The sequence below is a fragment of the Pomacea canaliculata genome, linkage group LG12 (assembly GCF_003073045.1).
Source record: "Pomacea canaliculata isolate SZHN2017 linkage group LG12, ASM307304v1, whole genome shotgun sequence".
NCBI classification, from domain to species: domain Eukaryota; kingdom Metazoa; phylum Mollusca; class Gastropoda; order Architaenioglossa; family Ampullariidae; genus Pomacea; species Pomacea canaliculata.
Genome location: NC_037601.1, coordinates 19,905,319 through 19,922,856, shown reverse-complemented (window position 1 = coordinate 19,922,856; position 17,538 = coordinate 19,905,319). Strand labels below are relative to the sequence as shown.

Genomic DNA, 17,538 nt, shown 5'->3' with positions numbered 1-17,538 from the left:
AATAATACGAACGCAGCCCCCAGGGAGGATCGAACTCCCGACCCCTGGTTTACAAGACCAGTGCTCTAACCACTGAGCTATGGAGGCTTCTTGAAAACGTGCTTTGTATAAATGTCTATAAAATAAATTTCCTGTTTCTCTTTTCGAATGAAAATGTTTGATAGTCCTCCATATTCTTTGAGCTATTTATTTACTATTAATACATTTTACGAAAAATAATAGATCCTGTAACGCTTTGTCCTTAACATTAACTTATAAACTGTTAAAAGGCAAATGATTGTCGATCGTATAGACTTTCTGCGCCTTCACAACACAAGAGCGCTCTCTGTTGTCACTCCTCGCGGAGCAGAGGCCCAACTCCGAGCAGCAGCAAAGTGGATTAAAGTTTCAAATCTGAATGAAACTTTTTTTTATCGTCATTTTATCTTTCCTGAATATTCAGGATTGAGTTAGTTTTGCTTAGAGTTAGGTTTTGGGGTAGATTTGCGGACTGGGTCAGATGTAGGGTCTGAGATGCATGGCGAAGCAGGTAATATGAACCATGGTCTCATCACAGCTGCTTTATGGTTCATTTTAAGGATTTAGTAGAAACAGAGCAGTTTTTTCCCGATCATCCGGTTTGGTCTTTATCCAACAGCAGACAGATTGATCTTCATAAACAAGATTTTTTTTAATATGGTGCAAAAAAGTACCTGAGTCAGCAGACAGATCAAAGTGCCCAAATGTACACTGTATACAGTACAGTTCTTTTGCAGGTAAAATACTTGTCATTTTGAGTATGTTGTCCAGTTGAATACTCAGGTCATAAAATTACGTATGAATAAGCTGAATGTTTAGACCTACATGCACAAAATTTAACACCTTTTCACACCGCACCATGTTTACAAAGCATAAATTATTTGGCATCCAAATATAATTCTTTTTAGGACGTATTTCCTTTGCTTGTAGGAGACTGCAGTTTAATCTTTTTCAGGCCATGAAAGCTACATGCAGACATGCTTAGTGGCAAGTGTCGATTTTATTATTATCTTATTTTCTGTTAAGCTATCTACCTTTCAACATGTAGAAAGTAAAACAGAAAGTAAGGATCCATGGGGAAACAAGATGATTGGCATTTCATTGACCTGCGACATGTTTCGATCAATGGCTTATACTATTCATTAATATAGGCATATGATTTATATTTTTAAAAGTAGTGCCGTCTGATTGCTTTTGTTTCAGCATATTTTGAGTCAAAAGGATCTGTTGCTGTGAAAACTAATTATATATCATTGAATATTTTTAAATAGTTTAAATCTTGTGTATTTGATAATAAATTTGAAATGTTTAAACACTAAAAAGAATGAAATACCAATAAACTTTACATAAAGCAGATGTAAATGTGAGGGTATAATAACTGTTTCAGTAGCAAAGCAGAACACCATAGTGATGTCGAAGACAGTCAAGTGTGAAGAATTTTGTTACTATTTCTGTGGCCTTCTGAGTACTACAAAACATTGCATCCTTAAAGTATATCATATCACTTAAGAACAAAACATGGACGGCATATGAGGGACAGGAAAACAAACAAATAACACATGAACTATGAAAGAATGAATAACCATACTAAATGAAGAATAAAATCAAACGCAGAAAACACAAAGTGGAACCAAATAACAAGAACAAGAGCTGACAGTAACATGATATTGCAAAAAGTGTGCAAAAAAAAGGACGAGATTTATGGGAAAGGTTGTTAGGAGTAATGTTTAAGGAACATGTGCGGTTTCAGTGCATGTTTAAAGAAATTGAGTGGTGGGAAGGTGGAGGATATGAAAAGGGAGAGAGTTCCATTGTTTGTGGCCATATGTTGTTTTGGTGACAGGAAGAGTAAGGAGATGATCATCAGACGAGGAGCGGAGTTGTCTAGCTGGGACGTAAGGAAAAAGCAGTTCAGAGAAATAACCAGGACAGGTGCCAGCAAAGAAATTGAAACACAGATCTGATTTTACCCTCCCCTACTCCTTCTCAGCCTACCCCTGACATTACTTAATGAGTCATATCTTAAGCTACAGAAGTATACGAAGCTGCTATTGTGAGGCAAAAAGGTGTTTCAGTTAACGATTTCAATCCTTATTACAAGTCGAGCTAATTGCATAACGCTCTGGCACCTGTAAACAGCCGGCAATGACACTCTAGCTGCAAATAATTATTACTAGGAACGTTAATGTTTGATTTGTTCACCGACCATTAGAATTGTATAATCACAAGTAGGATATTTTCCAGAATGTGATTTAATGCTGCAGTTCTCAACCCCTAGGGATACGGGAAGGGTTGTCCAGGGGTACGCAGTGACATAAATAAGCACACACTGTCATGAACCAGCCTTTAGATAATTAAAGGTGGGCAGCGGTCAGTGGAAGAGGCCAATAAAGGGAGCCTTTCTGTCAGTTTTTATGACTTGACTGATGGAGACGATCGAGGCCAAGGTTGGAGGGTAGGATGTAGCAGTTTAGGGGTAAAGCGCGGTGGGCAGTAGTTTTTTTAGTGTTAGGTCAATAGCTTCAGGGCCGGGTAGATTTGGTGCAGAGGGGTCACATGGTAGGTCAGTGTATGGTTTAGGGTAGATCTTTAGTAGGGGCCTTTTCCCAATACACCAGCAGGGTGTGTCGTCTCAGAGCGCCGTACCAACTGTAGGCAGCAAGTCTGAGGGAGGCCGGTTCCACCTGAACGCGTATCGCTACTTGCTGGTACCTGCAGTCTGGAACCGTGGAGAGTGAGGAGGATGTCTCCGTCCTTGCAGACGACAAGAAGGGGACACACCGTCAGAACCAGCAACAGCAAATCTGCCACCTGTGCCTGGGGCAACCGCCGGGGGTAGTGACTACTGTACTGGACGTGCGAATAGGCGGGTGAGTTAGTGTGAGAGGGCGAAAGTCGTTACCCTAGGTAAGGCCTATCCTTCTCCCCGCCTCATTCGTCACACACACCATCATGAAAATAAGTACTTTTATGCACGAACATACGCGCGAGGGGTACCCGCAGACATACTTTCACCCTTTTGGGGTACAGTCAAGAAAAAGGTTGGGAATCTCTGGTTTAATGCACAGCTTATAGTTACACTTTGAAAACATCCAGAGAATACTATTCTCGGCGCTATAATTAGGCTAACGACCCGATGTTTTGAAAATATTATGTTTCCCCCCCCCCCCCGATCCAAAAAAGTCTAAGTTAACCACTCCGTATTTTAAAAACATGTTATGTTCTCTTTCAAGAGTGCGTATGCGTAGCGTATTGACATTTTATTTTTATATGCAAAGACTGGTCGTTAAAATCTCCTTTGGCTTTTTACAGAAATATTTCTTCCACATCTGGAGATAAGGTTGTGGTTGTGGCTGACGGAGGCAGTTGCGAAATAAAGGTTTCTTTTTCAAAACTTTATCTGCGCATCTGAAAGCGTTGAGCATTTCCTTTCAGGACGGAAAGTAAACAAGCGACCTTTCACGAGCTACACCGTGTAAACCAGGATGCTACTGCAACCCAGACTGTGAGGGAAGCTACTCTCAACCTCGGTTATATAAGGAGAATTGAGAAGGTGGCTGGTGTAGTGTGTGGATCCACATCCCTTCCCGCTGGACGCCTGGTCCAGTCTCGAGTCATGGCGCCCTTTGCACGTTGGGTCTGTGCTCTGCTAGTGTTGCTGTGTCAGTACCAACCGACATCGTCTCAGGTAAGTACTTGCAAGTTTGTAAATGAAAGACAAACAGACTGAAGTCATGATCAAATGAAGTATTGTCTAGTCTCGTGAGGAGCAGAGAAGAATAACTAGCTGTGTGTGTGTGTCCACATTTTTCTCCAGACCGTTCACAAGCTGGCCATCAGGTCGGATGTTCGATTCCGCTTTGCCACAACGGAGGTCGAGTGTGTCATGAGCAACGACAAGTCTTCGCCACACGAACTGATGTTCGACTTCACACTGCCCAAGGGAGCTTTTATCACCAACTTTTCTATGTGGGTATTTAGTTTCAGGTTTAGGGAGGGCTTACGACGGGGTGAGACTTGAATTGTTACACAGGGTCAGTGATTGGGTTAGGTTTAGGGACAAGGCTTGGGTAAGCTCAAGGTTTGGTTTAGGGGTTTGGGTTTATGGTTTTCCCGGCTTCAATATGTCATGCAGTCTCTTAACAGCCTATGTTAGTAAGTCGTTAACCCTTCTAACATTGTTTCAGTATTTATTGCGAGATTTTATTCAAAAGTCATCAATCATCATCATCATTATCGTTGTTTTTGTTGAAAGCCTTTTCAAGCTGCTCACAGTGATATGATACCATGGCTGGTAAAATCTTTTCCCATTGAACACACTGATGAGACTAGACTGCTATGTGAAGTTAGAAAGTCACATGACAAGATCTCGACACTCACTGTAAATAAACTTCTGTCACAACAAATTGATACAAGCCTTGTAGCCAGCTTTACCAGCGGAGGGCCGTCTGCCTCTAGGTTGTGCCACTTCTGACAGTCTTCAGTTCATTTTTCCTTGTCTCCTCTTTCTCTCTTCAGGTGGTCCGTGGTGCAGCTGTTAGTCCCTGTCACCCATACATTGAAGGTTGGATGTCCTGGGTTCAGTTTTCGTCTCGGGCACGCGGTTATTTTCTGCATACGGCACTTATTTACAGGACCGCGAACACAGCGCTCTCTCTCTCTCTATGCACTTTTAAAATCCTCACACTCAGAAACTCTTCTACACGGCCGATCATCGATTACCACATGTTACTTATTCATTAATTCAAAAACATTCCTGTCAAATCAGACATCAACTCCCATCTTTGTACCTAATTTCTCTCTTCTTATTTTCATGTCTTTGTTTACTGTAGTAATGTACTTGTTTTCGTTCTTTTTCTTAGATCGAGAAATAGACTTTAAGTAATCTTTGCTTCTTTTACTTTTGTAAACAAAGATTTATTTGTTTCCCTCTCTCCCTTTCTTACTATCAGACTGTGTTATTTTTGTGGATCGCTATAGCGTGTTGTTCGCGGAGTAGTTTTCGCTTGTAGCAGGAAGATGTAGTTACGACTGTGTACCGCTGCCATGCCTTCCTTCCTTCCTCTCTGCACCCCACACACCTCTCACTTCCCACCACCCACCTCTCACCTCCCACCCCCCACACCCCGAGACACGAGCAGTGAGTGCGCGTTAACTTGTGAATGGCCGTGAAGTGGGGGATGAAGCACCCAGTCTCCAGTATCAACAGCAAGCGGAGATAAGGGGTTCGCATCTTGTTTTCGGGTGGAAAGCAGGTCGTGCCTAGAGTCCGCATCTATTCAGGAATAGGAACCAGGCTCACTGAAGCTCCAAACCTCTACAGACCGCGTGCATGGGAGAGACAGCTTTGTTGTTGTAACATTCCTTGTTGTGCTGGATTGCCCTCTTACAAACACATATTATACATCTGCATTCACCTGTGAGCAAAGAGACTGTTGCCGTAAAGGCCTCGTTTTGGTGTCATGCATGATACCATTTATCACGTGACAACGTACGTCTGCCATCGAGTTTGGGGACGGCTGGGGTTTTCCCTAACGATCTTGATCAGAATAATTAATTAGCCATGAAAGAGAGTTTTTAGATTATGGTACTAATGGACTTTTGGGGATGAACGTTGAGGCTTGAGAGCAACTGTATGTTCATCTTTGAGCATGTCCTTTCTCGAATATGATGAAACACTATACATAGCGATAACAATAACATAGCAATAACATTGTCGTCGTAGTCATTGCTATCCACCATCATCATCATCATCACCATCATCATCATCAGAAGCGCAAGCTTTCACACAGCATGCACCCGACACTTTTTGCTAATGATATAAAGTTTGTCAAAGAAAAGTAACACCTGGGTTTTGCTTGTTGTAGGACAATCGAAGGTAAGGAGTACCCGGGACAGGTGAAGGAGAAGGGACAAGCCCGAGAACAGTACCTGACGGCGCTTACGAAAGGACACACTGGGGGTCTGGTGGAAGAGAGGTGGTTACTAATTAACACTGTGGCTGTGAATTCATTAGCAGTTGATTTTCTAAGACAGTTGATTGTCGTGTAGCTGAGGTTGTTTCTTCTCTTGGACTTGTAGATAAAAGGGGGTTCGGTTGTCATGGGGATTTACGGTCTGAAATCCTTCTACGGCAATCACAGAATTGTGCGAGAGAATTTTTGACATATAGTTTATTATTATATGACGCACTTCCGTTAAACTATAAGAAAGTTCTGCCAAATTTCTAACTTTTCCATGTGAAGATTGGTTTGTAATCCGTTTTTTTACATTTGTTGCGCAGCACTCGTCACACCAACACGTTCGATGTGTCCATCAACATCCAGGCTGGAGGAAATGTGACCTTTACTCTCCTGTATCAAGAGCTTCTGCGCAGGCGCTTTGGTTCTTACGAGCATTTGGTGCACGTGAATCCCAACACGGGAGCCAAGGACTTCAGCATTGAGGTCTATGTCCAAGAACTCACCGAGATAAAGGATGTCAAGACTCCGCCACTCCGCAAGGACATTCTGAGCAACGCTGTCAGTGAAGGTAATAGTTGGATAAGTATGGGTGGAGTGTGTGGGTGGATATAAGTAAGCAGATTATTTGTAAATATCTTGTATTTGTGTTTTGTGTTGCCAGTAGATTCCTTAATGGCTCTCGTGAACAAACAGCGGTGCTAAGTGAATCGCATGTGTCTGCAGCAGTCTGATAATTTAAATTGAAGTTCTGTAGGAGGGTTAGGCGTCACCCAGACATAACACAGGACATGTGGAACATGGGTTCATTTATGTGATATTTAAATAGGATGAGTAATTTTAAGTGAACTAGGACTATGAAGATTAAATTGTTTGCATATACATATCTGTTCTTATAATATCTTACCTTATGTCTCTGCGTCTGTTTGTCCGTCGATGTATTCCTCCGCTTAGCCAGATAATTAAGTAATCTATCACACACACACACACACACACACAAAATACAGTTTCTAAAAATATTTCAAAAATGGATAGTAGAATAGACTAAAAACATTAATTCGCTTAATAAACTGTTTTAAATCCCTTTTCAGGCCAAAATGCTCTGACCAAAATCAGTCAGCCTACCCCGACTGCTGCCCACGTCGTGTTCCACCCGACACAGAGCGAACTGAAAAACACTGGTTCTGGGTGGTTCGTTGTCCAGTATGACGTAGCTTCGGCCAACACAGGTGAACTGCTGGTGAGTGTATCATGGAGTGGCATCTCCATCGACAAAGTATGCTAGTAAATATGTGAAGTATCTGTGTTTGACAACGTGTTTATCTATGCTGAGTCATCCAATGATTGTCAGTTGATAATAACAACATGCAAATCGCTGACGAAATGATTGAATGAAGTCCGCGTATTGTCCAGGACAATCAAACTCTTCAGATGGCATCGTACATGGAGGAAGAAGACACACTCATTGAGGCACAAGTTTTACATTGACAGTTTATGTTTTTTGTTTTGTTTTGAAAATACGATAGCAAAATCGCGAAAAGGACCATAACGTTTGTCTTTCGGTCAAAAAACTGAAAATGTGCGTTTTTCTTTAGATTTCCCTCCTGACCTCTGACATGATATTTGGCAATAACTTGTGTTGATTATGTACAGGTTGTCGACGGATACTTTGTCCACTTCTTCGTGCCGCCTAGTGACCTGGCTCCCTTGCCCCTTGACATTGTGTTCGTCCTTGACCGCAGTGGCTCGATGATTGGGCGACCCATAGTGCAACTCAGAGTAAGCTCACAGCTGGAATGACTCAGTTGAATGAAGATGCAATGTCCATGTTTCTTGATTGTGGTAGCAATGCGACTTTTTCTAGTATGAGGATTTTTTTAATCACTGTTATTTATTTATTGCTACTGATGTGTTTAACAAATTTGTTTTCTGTAGATCATCCCAGAAGAGAAATTACGGAAGAAGATAAGGAATTGTAATTGTCTATTATAATTTATCGTCTAGAATGCGATGACAAATATTCTTCGCGACGTCCGAGAGATCGACAGGCTTAACATTATCATCTTTAACGATGAAGTAGAGAATTGGCAGGACGGCTTAGTGGAGGCAACCAAGACCAACATTAACAAGGCTGTCCAGTATGTGAATAATATCTGGGCAGTTGGATGTGAGCTTCTCTTATCTTCTTATGGTTTTTTGTTTGTTTGTTTGTTTGTTTGTTTGTTTGTTTGTTTGTTTGTTTTGGTTTTTATTTTGTTGTTGGTTTTTTTTGTTTTGTTTTGTTTTTCGTCTCTGATGTAGAATGTGCTAATGTTGAAGTTTTATAATAAAAAAAGATTAAAATCAGAGATAATGAAGAGTGAAAGCGATGTGATGTCAAACCTGTCTGGCTATTTGAGGCAAATATGCAAATGTGAGGATAACTGCGCGCCCTTTGACCCTTATGATATAACAGCAATCCACCCTAGGAGTTCTGCAACTGACTACTCACGACAAAGCCAATTTGTCAGCCCATAATTCGAAAGACAAATTTAAATAATTGTTTTTTTACATCTGAGAAGACAGTTATAAGGCTTTTTTTCACTAGAATTCTGTTAACGTGGGCACAACGCTAAGTACCACAATAAAATTGTTTTTAATATTTATTATCTAAAAACGATGGCGGGAGGAAGAATGGTAGGAAGAGGTGTCTAGGGTGGGGGTTAGAGAGCGGGAGAGGGGATATGAGTGCGGGAGATTTTTTTTGTTTAATCTTTGTAACAGATGTGTTATTTCCTGTGAAAGAAAGGTTTGATATCAGTGGAATGTCCCTGTCTTCAGGGACCAACATACACGCAGCGTTCATGCGGGGTCTGAGGTTACTGAAGGAAGCGCGCGCCGAGAATCGCGTGCCAGTCCTCTTCTTCCTGACAGACGGGCGGGCCACCGCGGGCTGGACCTCGTCCAACCAGATCATTAATGATGTCACATCCAACAACGATGGCGTGGCGAACGTTTACTGCCTGGCATTCGGCAGCAGTGCTGACTACGAGCTCATGAAGCAGGTGAGTCGGCAGGTGATATTGATATTGATACGATGTAGCACACATGTGTGCAAGGGTCTCTAGCCAGTCTAAGGATTTGTGTACATTCGTCCCATGCATACTAACACACTCACCACACACATACACACACGTGAGAGAGAAAATGACAAATTTCTGCTGATATACACTTTTATTCTAAATGGCGACTTTGGGACTTGGGTCAACCGGTGCAGGTGTCCGCCAAAAACAATGGTTTCGCACGCAAGGTGTATCCCGCCGCGGACGCAGCCTTGCAGGTGACCGGCCTGTACACAGAAATCTCCACCGTGATCCTCCGTGATATGACCATCACTTACTACGACAGCGGCAACACCGACAACAGCCTCGTGCGCATCGACAACTCGTCCCTCACCACCTGCGTGTTCCCCACCATGTTCGGCCAAGCGGACGCCGTCGTGGCTGGCCGCATAGACAACCCCACTGCCATTGACCTCAGTCAGGCCATGGGCCTGACCCTGACAGTATCAGGTCAAGGTGCAACAGGTCAGGTAAGACATTCATCAACTCGCATATCCCAGTTAACGAATGTTCCTTTTTGTCCTTAGACTTGTACAGGAAAATTTTGTAATCATATTGTTTGCCGATGATTGGCTATCACGCTGTCTTGGGAGATAACAGATTTATTTCCCTTTTTTCTTTTTGGTTTCCTTCTTGTTGGTTACCTCTAATAATTATTTTTTCTCTGCTATTTTCAGGATTCATGACAATTCTGATCCCATAGTTCGATAATATTTCTATTGTCTTCTTTCTTTCGTTTGCTTGTAAAAATAGATTAAAAGTCTTTTGGTTTGTTTACAAGATACACACATGGTTAAACATCTTTGCTTCCTGACTAGGTCAACCTCGTTCTCGACGAAAGCCTCGTCACCCAGCTGACGTTGAACACTATAGGAGAGAACCGTTTCTGGAGCGTGCCGCGCGACCTGGCAGACATGACGGAGCGGTCGTGGGCGTATCTGACCATCAAGCAGCTGCTGCAGCAGAAGGAGGCCTTCAAGACAAACGAGACCCTCGTGAAAGAGTTGGACACCAAAATACTGGAGCTGTCTCTCCAGGTCAGTGGCGCTTGGACTCGACCAATCAACTTGACTTTCAGTTTTAGAATGCCACCTTTGTAATGAAGAAAAATTAATTGTTCTAGATGATCACAGCTCTCTGATGATGAATGTAAAAAACACTTGTGTGACTGTGTTTGTGAATGTTCACATCCAGTCTTGTTATTTAGGTTGAAATTGTAAAACACTTGCACCGTAGTCTGATATTTTTCACCAAAAGGAAAATAATGTTGTTTAGTGTCAATGCCAAGATTTATATTGCAATATAAACACTTATTGCAGTATCACTTTGTGACTCCGCTTACCTCAATGGTTGTGACGAGGCCCGAGGATGCTGACAAGAAAGCCGACGATAACGCGCCGAGTGCTGCGTCCTTTGCAGACACCGACGAGAGAAATGCCGACTCTCCAGGTATGTGCAGACAATAAAGAGAGATGCTAGCAAAAAGAAACGACACATTAGATACTGTTTCCATGAAATATCCTAATTTGAAATTCATGTGTCAGTAAACGAGAAAATGAAGACTGTAAGGATAATAAGAAATTGATGCATGTAACTATTTAAGTGTAGTGAATAGGATTCTCCATTACCAGCTATTAAAATTATTAATTAACAGTGGATCTAACTGCTCATTACTGATGGGTTTAATGTTAAATAGCACAGTGGTATTCACGCGTTATAATTCACAGAAGTCATACTAATCCTCATACTGTAAGACACCGTGTTTACTGCATCCATAGCTACACATGCGTGCACGCCTGTATGTGTGCATGTGTGTTTGTATGCGTGTGTGAGTGAAATTTCTTATGATTCAACTCTCAGATTTATTATAAATATAGATAAGCAAACAAGAGTTTGTTAGAAGACCTACTGGTTTGGGTCATGCTTTACTTTTCGGTATGCAGGTTTAATGAGGACATCCAGCGTGAGGCAGCATTATCAGTACATGGGTCCACATCGTGTAGCTCTACAAAACTCACCCTGGAGACCACACAGACCAAGATACGCATCAATGTTACCACTAATGGGTTACTTCGGACCAGTATTCCCAGATCAAAACCACATGGACGGTATACTATTCACTCAGTTACTCGCCATACTAGTTATTCAGAAATACGGGTAGACATCACACGAATATATTCGCTTGACATTTTTATATGAAGCAAACTTAAGCTTTATTTAAAAAAAGTATTCTGTTTGAACAAAAATTCAGAATATGTCATTAAACAAGAGGTCAAAGTAAATAATCTTTCTTGAAGCGCATCTCGCTTTCTGTGGAGCGGAAGATTCACGAATAATTTAAAGGAATAGCAATGTGCATTTTCAAAATTATTGGGTAAAGACACTGTTCCACAAATCTGGGTGAGTTCCCCTATCCTACCCCCTACTCATTTGGCTCTAAAGGAAATGGTTGTGTCAACGGAAAGGGCAAGCAACGAACCTGGTGAACATGGTCTTTGATTCTGTTCCAAGTGGGGAGGCGAGGAATGCCGAATAAGGACCGTCGAGGACCGAAGAGTCAAAAGAAGCTCTGCAAAAGCAATAGCAGTGAGTTGTTCCTTTTTCCCTCGTTGGTGCAGCCTAACATTCACCAAGTTATTATCTTTATGAAGATGTGTTCCACATATATATCATCGTGTCAACATGAGGACATGCGCTTTACAAATCCGATTGTTGTCATCTTCGTCTTTGTTATTATTTGTGACATACATATTAGAAATATTTAATATTTTATTTAAGTTGTTGGTTGTAGTCAGTGCATTTTTCGTTTGTTTCCAGGAGTCATCTTGCAAGCTGCCCTGCTGAGTGATTCCTCTTCTGACCCGAAAATCTGCTTTGAACTGCATCCGAAGGCTGACATTAACTACACTTTGTTCGAATATACCACAGGTTGCTCTTGCTCACATCACAAAAGTTCCTTTTGACCTGCTACAGACAGTGTCGTTATATATATATAATTGTCCGTTATATAGACAGCGTTTTCAAAGAGAAAATTTATTCACTAGCCTTTCCATTATTATTAAACACAGTAATGAATTATGTCCCTTGCTTGGTTGTCTCTTGTCACTTTGGTAAAATGTCATTCAGGATTTTTTTATAGTAATAAAATGTAAATCAAAGTCTTTTACCTAAACGATTTCCTTTTATCATTTTATAGATAAAAATGTTCATAGTTAGCTTTTTATTATTTTCAGAGAATTTCAGAATAGTGACGGGTCAGAAGGACAAGCAGATGAGTTTTCTTGCCATTTATCGAGGCGCAGAGAATGTAAACATCTCTGTGAACGATGATGGAAATCTCGATGTCCTCCATGACCCTTCTGGTAGCTCAACTCTTTTCAACGACCTGTCGAAGGCGCCGAACACTTTGGACCTTCAAGTCGGCGCCTTTCATGTCTCAGTCTTGGTCGCGAAGACTAAATGCTCGACCACGTTCCTGGCGGTCAAAGTTCGCACCACCAGTAATCTTGCGCACGCGAGGAGACTCCATGGTGGTGTGCTAGGTGAGTGCATGAATAAGAACTCAGAAGATAGAGGACAGAGAAAGAAAATGTAGTGAGCTTGAAGAATGGAACAGAGAGCTGAGTGAATGCGGGGTGACTGCGGCGATATTTACACATTTACAGACATTTTGGTAAGGTAAGGTATCGAATATAAGTCTTTTACTTACTATTGTTATGAAGAGCAAATATTTATCTTTTATTGTTATCCTTGTTATTTTAATGAGTTAAAAATTATAATACATTGAGATTATTTATTGTCATGTATACTTGTACACTCGTGTGTGTGTGTGTACACAGGTGACGCAATGGTTGGTAACGACCAAAAGTCCAAAAAGAATGGCAAAGTCGCCCAGCAATGTGCACAACTCTTCAAGACCACGAATCACAATTCTCGTCGTCTTGGAGACAGAGAGCTCACGAAGCGTTATCGCATTTAGCAAACTGCATTCTGGGAACACTTTCTTACTTACTCCCATCCCCCTGTCTCCAGAAGGTGCCTAATGAGCAAGCCAGGAACACTGACCGTCAAAACATTGGATATAATCTGGATTGTCAAGGAAAAAAAATAAGTGGAAGAAAACAATCAAATTATCCTCCTCATACCGATAATCTACTATGTCTATGATGGCAGTTATCTGTTTGTAGACATTGTTTGTATGTACATAACGCCTAAGAGGTTGTCCCTCTTCTTGCTCAACCCAGAGACTTGGTAGTTGGTAGACACTACCAGTTCCTAAGTTTGGTAGTCATCCTTAAAGGTATTAGCCTACTTCAGTAGGTGTTGACAATATTGTGTACAGCATAGGGCTTCATATAGCAGCTAGAGGGAGACTACTTCTACAGCACCTTGAAAAGCGCTTCGATGACATGAACGAGACCCTCTTCAATGTTGAATCTTCGCATCACGTGCCGAAGCCCCTCGTGCAAGAACTTCTCACCTCTCCTTGTATAATTCTACTAATCTCTTCTTAGAAGCTGTTGGTGGATTTAAGATGTATAGAATTCACATCAGGGTATGGTGTGCTTGACCAGTGTCGGTCCGAATATTAACATGCAAGGTGTGGAGTGACAATGAAATACTTTGCATACTTTTCTCCTTGTATCCTCGTATCTGTCAAACAGATTTGTCAAGTTAAACCTGACCAAAGTTTTCTCAAACTAGAATATGTCCTTCGTGTTCTTTAACACATACACGTTCTGGAACTTCGATTTCATACAAAGTTGTTATACTATGATCACCTTTGTGAAAAACTTGCATTTATGTTTTTACTAAGCATAAGTGTTTGGTATCTAAATATATCTTTTTGTGATTATTTCCATCGCACGTACAGTTTAATTTTTTTAGGTCACGAATAACATGTGCAGACATGCTTAAGGGCAAGCCCCTATTTTACAGTTAAACTATTTACCATGTCAACATAAAGAAGGCAGTGCAGAGTTAGATAATAAGGATCCATGGGAAAAAAAGATGGTTTACACTTTGATGATCTCGGAATGTTTCATTTGCACATACAGTACATTAATGTGTGTATATGTTTTCTCATTTTATGACTTAAAATACTTTTTAAAAGTTGTTCCTTCTGATTGTCTTTGTTTGAACATAATCTATTTCGAATCGAACGGGTCTGTTGCATGCATGGAGCGATTAAGTCCGAATCTTGTGCATTTAATGGAATCAAGGAAATGGATTAAATTAAATATATTTGAAACGATCAAACACGAAATGTCATGCGCACTGCAAAATGTTGAACAAAGCAGATTGAATCCATACTTGAAGGTGTAGTGAGTGATTTGGTTGCAAGACGAGACACCACTGCTATGTGGTCTTCCTGAGACAACACAATGCCTCCTTGAAGTTGTGTCCCCTCTCACTGTAGTTACCTCCCTCTTGGCCCATTTCTGAGGCGACTTAACTACAGAACTACATGGAGGTTTCGTTGTAAAAGACGTGTTTTAATTGATGGTTATCTTCAGCAAACTCATTCCATAATATCTAGTATATTTCGATGTACACATTCGCGAATTTTTTTTTCCCAACGGGAAGTTATAGAGGGACCCTAGCGTCACGTGACGCCAACGTGCTGTCTCGCCTTGAAGACGGCGCAACGTATCTGCCTTTATCTTTTGATCTCTGTCCTGGTAGGTTCGTTTTTGCTTAAAAAAATTGCTTACAGTAGTTAAAATAATTTGTTAAGCTTAATTTAATACAAGTATTATTTAATGTGAGGAAAATTATTTTAAATGAATTTCTGGAGATTTTATTATTTAGTGAGCCCTGATTAGTACTTTACTGCGTGGCAGGCTTGCACAAAACTTGGTTACTGCATGAGTTGCTTGCTTTGTGATGTGTAGCAGTTTTTTTGTGACAAGCTTAGGAAACTGTTGAATTGGAGCAAACTTGAGGACGTATTTTTTCTACTCTTTTAATTCACTTTATGCAATTAGTTTTAAGGATTCACGAATTTATCGTCTTAAAAATTTCGGACATATATCTATTTGATGAGTATTTTAATTTGTGACGCTATCACATACCATTGAATTTGTGCGTTGTTGCTTATAGTGAAAATACTTTTTGTTGTTTAAAATAACCAACAATTTTATTTAATCTTTTAGTTTTTTAGTCTTATTCCTTACATTAGAAAAACTTTAAGATGGCTTTGTCATATTGGACAAAGGGCAGCATCAATTAAGCTGCATCTAGGACAAGTCAAGGTTTGTGTGGTTTTATGCGTTACTTTTACATATTTATGCTTTATGATTTTATCTTGCATTGTAACAGTGGTTGAAACCTTTGTCATGTGACAGAAAGTTGTAAATCACTAATCATGTGTGGCAACATGATGAAATTTAAACATTTTTACTTGCAGAGCCTGCTGTACCAGTCCATGGAAATGATTCTATAGGTAAGATATTTAATTAATTTAAGTTCTTTAGAATGTAATTTAAGAGAATAGCATGTACAAAATTTATCATCGAAAAGCTGAATTGTGACAAGTCAAAAGGTAATGCTTTTTTGTGAAGGTTTTGTCTTTGTCTACAAAACCCCACATGCACAGGTTATATTTTATATTGTTATTGTTTTTATTTTGAGTGCAGACAGAACACATCAGCGATTTTTCCAAATTCTAGAAGAAGTTAAGGCGGGGCAGCAAAAGTTACAAGAAATGATGAACCAGCTACTGCTCAGACTAAATTTCAATGAGAACCAACACTTGGGAGAAGCAGCAGCATCTGAAGATTTTTCGTTTCTTCTAAAAACAGAGGCAGAGCTGTAAAAGGTGGAGGAAAATCTGGAGGATCGGCAGATGAGAGAAGGAGAATGGTAAGTCTTGCAGCAGCAGCTATTTTCTGTAGGGTTTTTTGATAGAGATATTACTGCTTTTTTCAAGAGTGCTGCATAACTATCATTTAAGTGTGTCTTAATTCTGTCATAACAGTGTCTTGACAGCATGCATTAACATGAGCTTGTGGTTACATACATCAGTATTGTAGCATTTTATTTACTTTTCAGATGAAGTATCTCTCCTGCATTGGGGGGGAAAATGTTCCAGCTCTGGTACGGAGCATATTGAGAAGAATATTCTCAACTCCCCTTGCACTTCAGTATAATTTTACGGGAGTCAAGGGGAAGAAAGGATTCCTCGCACTGAGAGTACGAGGAGTAATGATGGGTGAGTTTGCTTTACTGTGTTTGTAGAAAATATTTCCAGGATGTGAACATTTAATATTAAAAATTGTTTCACACTTTATCAGTGCCACTGTAAAGGTATATAGATAATGAAATGGGAAAAAGAAATAGGAATTTTTATTGGTAATAAAGTGTACAAAGTATAGGTAGTAAACATGCAATAACATAAAAAGTGAGAGAATTTTCTCTAAACTACTTCACAATCACAGTAGTTTGCTGAATTTTTGAGACATACAGTGATGTTTTTACCCCAGCAAGGTAGAGAGACGTTATAGTTTCTGTTGGATTTTTAAAAAATTTATCATCTATCAGATAATACAGCTTTTGACGGTTGTTTTCTTTTTATAAAATGTTTTGTTTTCTCTCTCAAATTACAGATGCAGTCAGGAGAGTGTTTCCACAAGGAACAGAATTGGAAATAAATAACGTGGCACGTAAATGGTTTATAAGGGACAGGGATGGAGGCCGACATCGGCGCTTTATTTCAACTACTGGTAAGTGGTCATAACTGACACTTTTTAAAAAAAAGTTTGTGGAGTATCCAAGTGACAAAAAAATTTATTAGTTATGTTAAAGTTATATGTAGTAACACATTAAAAGATGGTTATATTTTCCATTCAACAGGTAAATTACATGAAAGGCTTAGATAAAACTAAGTTACTAAGCTTTCACTTTCTTTTCTCGGTTTTTGGATTATTTACATGGCAACTGATACCGTGACAATTGCAGTAAAACCATTTTTTGAACTCCATTCAAGGGTGAAATAGCTGACATTCACACTATGCCATTTTCTTTTCGGCAGGTGTCTGGCCTTAAACATTTGGTCATTGACCTTGAACTTATGATGTTAATATCTAAATATAATTATGAGAATTTTCATGTGCTTAAAGTAAGAAATTCATCATAGAGCATCACTAGTGAATCTGTCAGTAACAGCACATCAAGAAAAAAATGATATTAAGTTCATCGCATGAGTTTAGTAACATTATTCCTCTGATTGCTCAACGTAGCAATTTATTTCTGTCGGCAATTTGTTTTTCAGATTCTGGCTCCCCTAGCAGGCTGTCTGGTGGGGCATCAGTTAGGGAACCAATACAGGGAGGAAGTAAAAGTTAGATTTAGAAAAATAAATCATTTTGAATTGTCATTTGCTTCTTGGTATTGGTGTTCTAAGTGTGGCAGAGATTGATATGATGCTGTGTGAAGGACTGATGGTTTTGGTGGTGAGA

At 40.1% G+C, this 17,538-nt stretch overlaps 2 protein-coding genes and 1 non-coding gene across 5 annotated transcripts; 2 read left to right on the top strand and 1 right to left on the bottom strand.

Moving 5' to 3' along the window:
• Positions 1–14: 14 nt before the first annotated feature.
• Trnat-ugu lies at positions 15–87 on the bottom strand. The gene has a single exon. It is a non-coding gene; the product is annotated as a tRNA-Thr (tRNA).
• A 1,811-nt stretch (positions 88–1,898) lies between these two features.
• LOC112553444 (inter-alpha-trypsin inhibitor heavy chain H3-like) lies at positions 1,899–14,195 on the top strand. 3 transcript variants are annotated; one of them, XM_025220663.1, is made up of 18 exons: positions 1,900–2,888; positions 3,454–3,706; positions 3,836–3,987; positions 5,886–5,996; positions 6,302–6,549; positions 7,070–7,218; positions 7,632–7,757; positions 7,983–8,145; positions 8,799–9,022; positions 9,235–9,549; positions 9,898–10,116; positions 10,399–10,528; positions 11,023–11,073; positions 11,107–11,187; positions 11,591–11,665; positions 11,897–12,007; positions 12,313–12,621; positions 12,919–14,195. In XM_025220663.1, the coding sequence occupies exons 2-18, from the start codon at positions 3,635–3,637 to the stop codon at positions 13,056–13,058; spliced, it is 2,676 nt and encodes an 891-aa protein (XP_025076448.1). In that variant the 5' UTR covers positions 1,900–2,888; positions 3,454–3,634; the 3' UTR covers positions 13,059–14,195. The 3 variants fall into 3 exon arrangements, with proteins under 3 accessions (XP_025076449.1, XP_025076448.1, XP_025076447.1); XM_025220662.1 differs by having other exon boundaries at positions 1,901–2,888; positions 11,023–11,187; XM_025220664.1 differs by lacking the exons at positions 11,591–11,665; positions 11,897–12,007; positions 12,313–12,621; positions 12,919–14,195 and adding an exon at positions 11,522–11,580 and having other exon boundaries at positions 1,899–2,888; positions 11,023–11,187.
• A 571-nt stretch (positions 14,196–14,766) lies between these two features.
• LOC112553450 lies at positions 14,767–17,458 on the top strand. Its single transcript, XM_025220670.1, has 4 exons — positions 14,767–15,943; positions 16,133–16,292; positions 16,687–16,803; positions 17,352–17,458. The coding sequence occupies exons 1-4, from the start codon at positions 15,941–15,943 to the stop codon at positions 17,423–17,425; spliced, it is 354 nt and encodes a 117-aa protein (XP_025076455.1). The 5' UTR covers positions 14,767–15,940; the 3' UTR covers positions 17,426–17,458.
• The last annotated feature ends 80 nt before the right edge of the window (positions 17,459–17,538 follow it).